The sequence below is a fragment of the Phaethon lepturus genome, unplaced genomic scaffold, assembly GCF_000687285.1.
Source record: "Phaethon lepturus isolate BGI_N335 unplaced genomic scaffold, ASM68728v1 scaffold42858, whole genome shotgun sequence".
NCBI classification, from domain to species: domain Eukaryota; kingdom Metazoa; phylum Chordata; class Aves; order Phaethontiformes; family Phaethontidae; genus Phaethon; species Phaethon lepturus.
In genome coordinates, this window is record NW_010556249.1 from 23,288 (window position 1) to 24,939 (window position 1,652).

Genomic DNA, 1,652 nt, shown 5'->3' on the forward strand with positions numbered 1-1,652 from the left:
TCAAATTAAATGTCCCAGGCACTAAGCAGCACTGGATATGTTCATTACATTGTTTCAGAGATGTACAACTTAGTTTTACTGCCCTCTATAAAGGCCTATCTGTATGGTCATTTCACAAATAAAGACGCCAAACCGTTTCTTTAATTCTAGATTACTTGGGGTTCTGGATACCACAAGAAGTTATTTCCGCTTGCTATGTCAACAACACTGCTCAATACTCTAACAGGTTGAGCCTTCCTCAGACTACCTAACATTATAAACACTCTAGAACTGTGCTTAAAATAAGGAAGGGAGGAAAGGAAAGCCATTTCAAGACTCCATTGCATGCTCAATCACGCTCAATCAGCTCCATTGCACGCTCTTTCTAGCCAGCAGCTTCAACGTTAGCGCAACTGTTATTTACAGCCAAAATCCTAGTCCGGACTAAGACTAGTCAGAAGGCCTCGAACACCCACAGCTTCCTAACTCAACTACGTGAGCTCAAAACAAGTCACTAACAACTATAACACATGGTAATAGAAAAACAGAGCACATCCCTACCATTGCTACTGTTCATCCTGTTGGCCAAAAACAGGTATATAATTAAGCAGAGCAGAACAGACATGTGTATATTAAGGGAGCTTTAGAAATGTAAAACGGCGGCTAACACCTCAGTCGCAATAAAGCACTATGCTATGAGACAACTCCTGCTATATAATCTGCCCTGAGGAGGGGAAGGAAGTAGAATTCTTCTCTTCCCCTCCCCTCTCAAGTTAGCGTTAAAAACTGCATCCACCCCGACACAAAATCAAAACAAACAGAACTCACACAGAAATTACTGCTAGTACTTTTGCTCATCCCTCCTCTTCAACAGAGTTACACCAAGAGATTTTCCTTCCTTCTCAAGATGCATACATAGTTCGTTGAAAAGAAAATCCAATTCATCTGAAACATTTCCCTAAGTTAAACCTTGGCACAACAATTCCATTAACGCGCTAGAAAACGTTTAGTGTATAAGGCACAATGACACCTAACAAAATGCTCTCGGCGAACGACAAAGTTAACTATTCTTTTTAGTACCTTTTCACGACCAGTAACTTAGTGACCCAAAGTCACAGGGTCAGTTGCTACAACAAATAAATATACCTTTACCAAACTTGTAAACAGCAAAGAGCACAATCAGATTGACACAGCCAACGGTATTTAAAAAACAAACTTGCATCACTCGTACCGGTAAGTCCACGCTGACATCTGTTCCATCCAGCAGCGCTACTCGGCAAGTAATGATGGATTTTGCGTCCCCAGCCGCAGGGATGTGGGTGGCAGCTCGTTGGGCCTCTCTTAGCCGTTCCTTCTCCGCATGCTTACGCATAGACCGCCGACCAAGGGTTCGACGGAAAAAGCTCAGCATCTTTGCTACAAAATCCAAGAGAGAAAAAGAACATACTAATGTTAGTTTTTCACAGGAAAAAAAAAAAAAGAAAAACAATAGCCTGAATTCATAGTCCTTAGAAAATACCTAATAAAGAACTGCTAGAGATTCAAGCAGCCGTTTCACTTCTTTGGATTTAAATACCCACATTCTTCAGTTACTTTGAAAAAACTCAGCTCAAACCTTTTGATGGTAATTGGGGTGACTCTTGGGACAACCTGCAAGTTCGTTAGGGGGAAAA

At 41.3% G+C, this 1,652-nt stretch overlaps 1 protein-coding gene across 1 annotated transcript in view; it reads right to left on the reverse strand.

Moving 5' to 3' along the window:
• LOC104624930 (band 4.1-like protein 5) overlaps nt 1-1,390 on the reverse strand; it is a gene marked incomplete at its 3' end in the record, with an annotated part of 24,150 nt that extends 22,760 nt beyond the window's left edge. The window contains exon 1 of the mRNA XM_010292417.1: nt 1,211-1,390. Coding sequence (XP_010290719.1) covers nt 1,211-1,390 — 180 coding nt within the window. The remainder of the gene's footprint in view (nt 1-1,210) is intronic.
• Between the last annotated feature and the right edge of the window lie 262 nt (nt 1,391-1,652).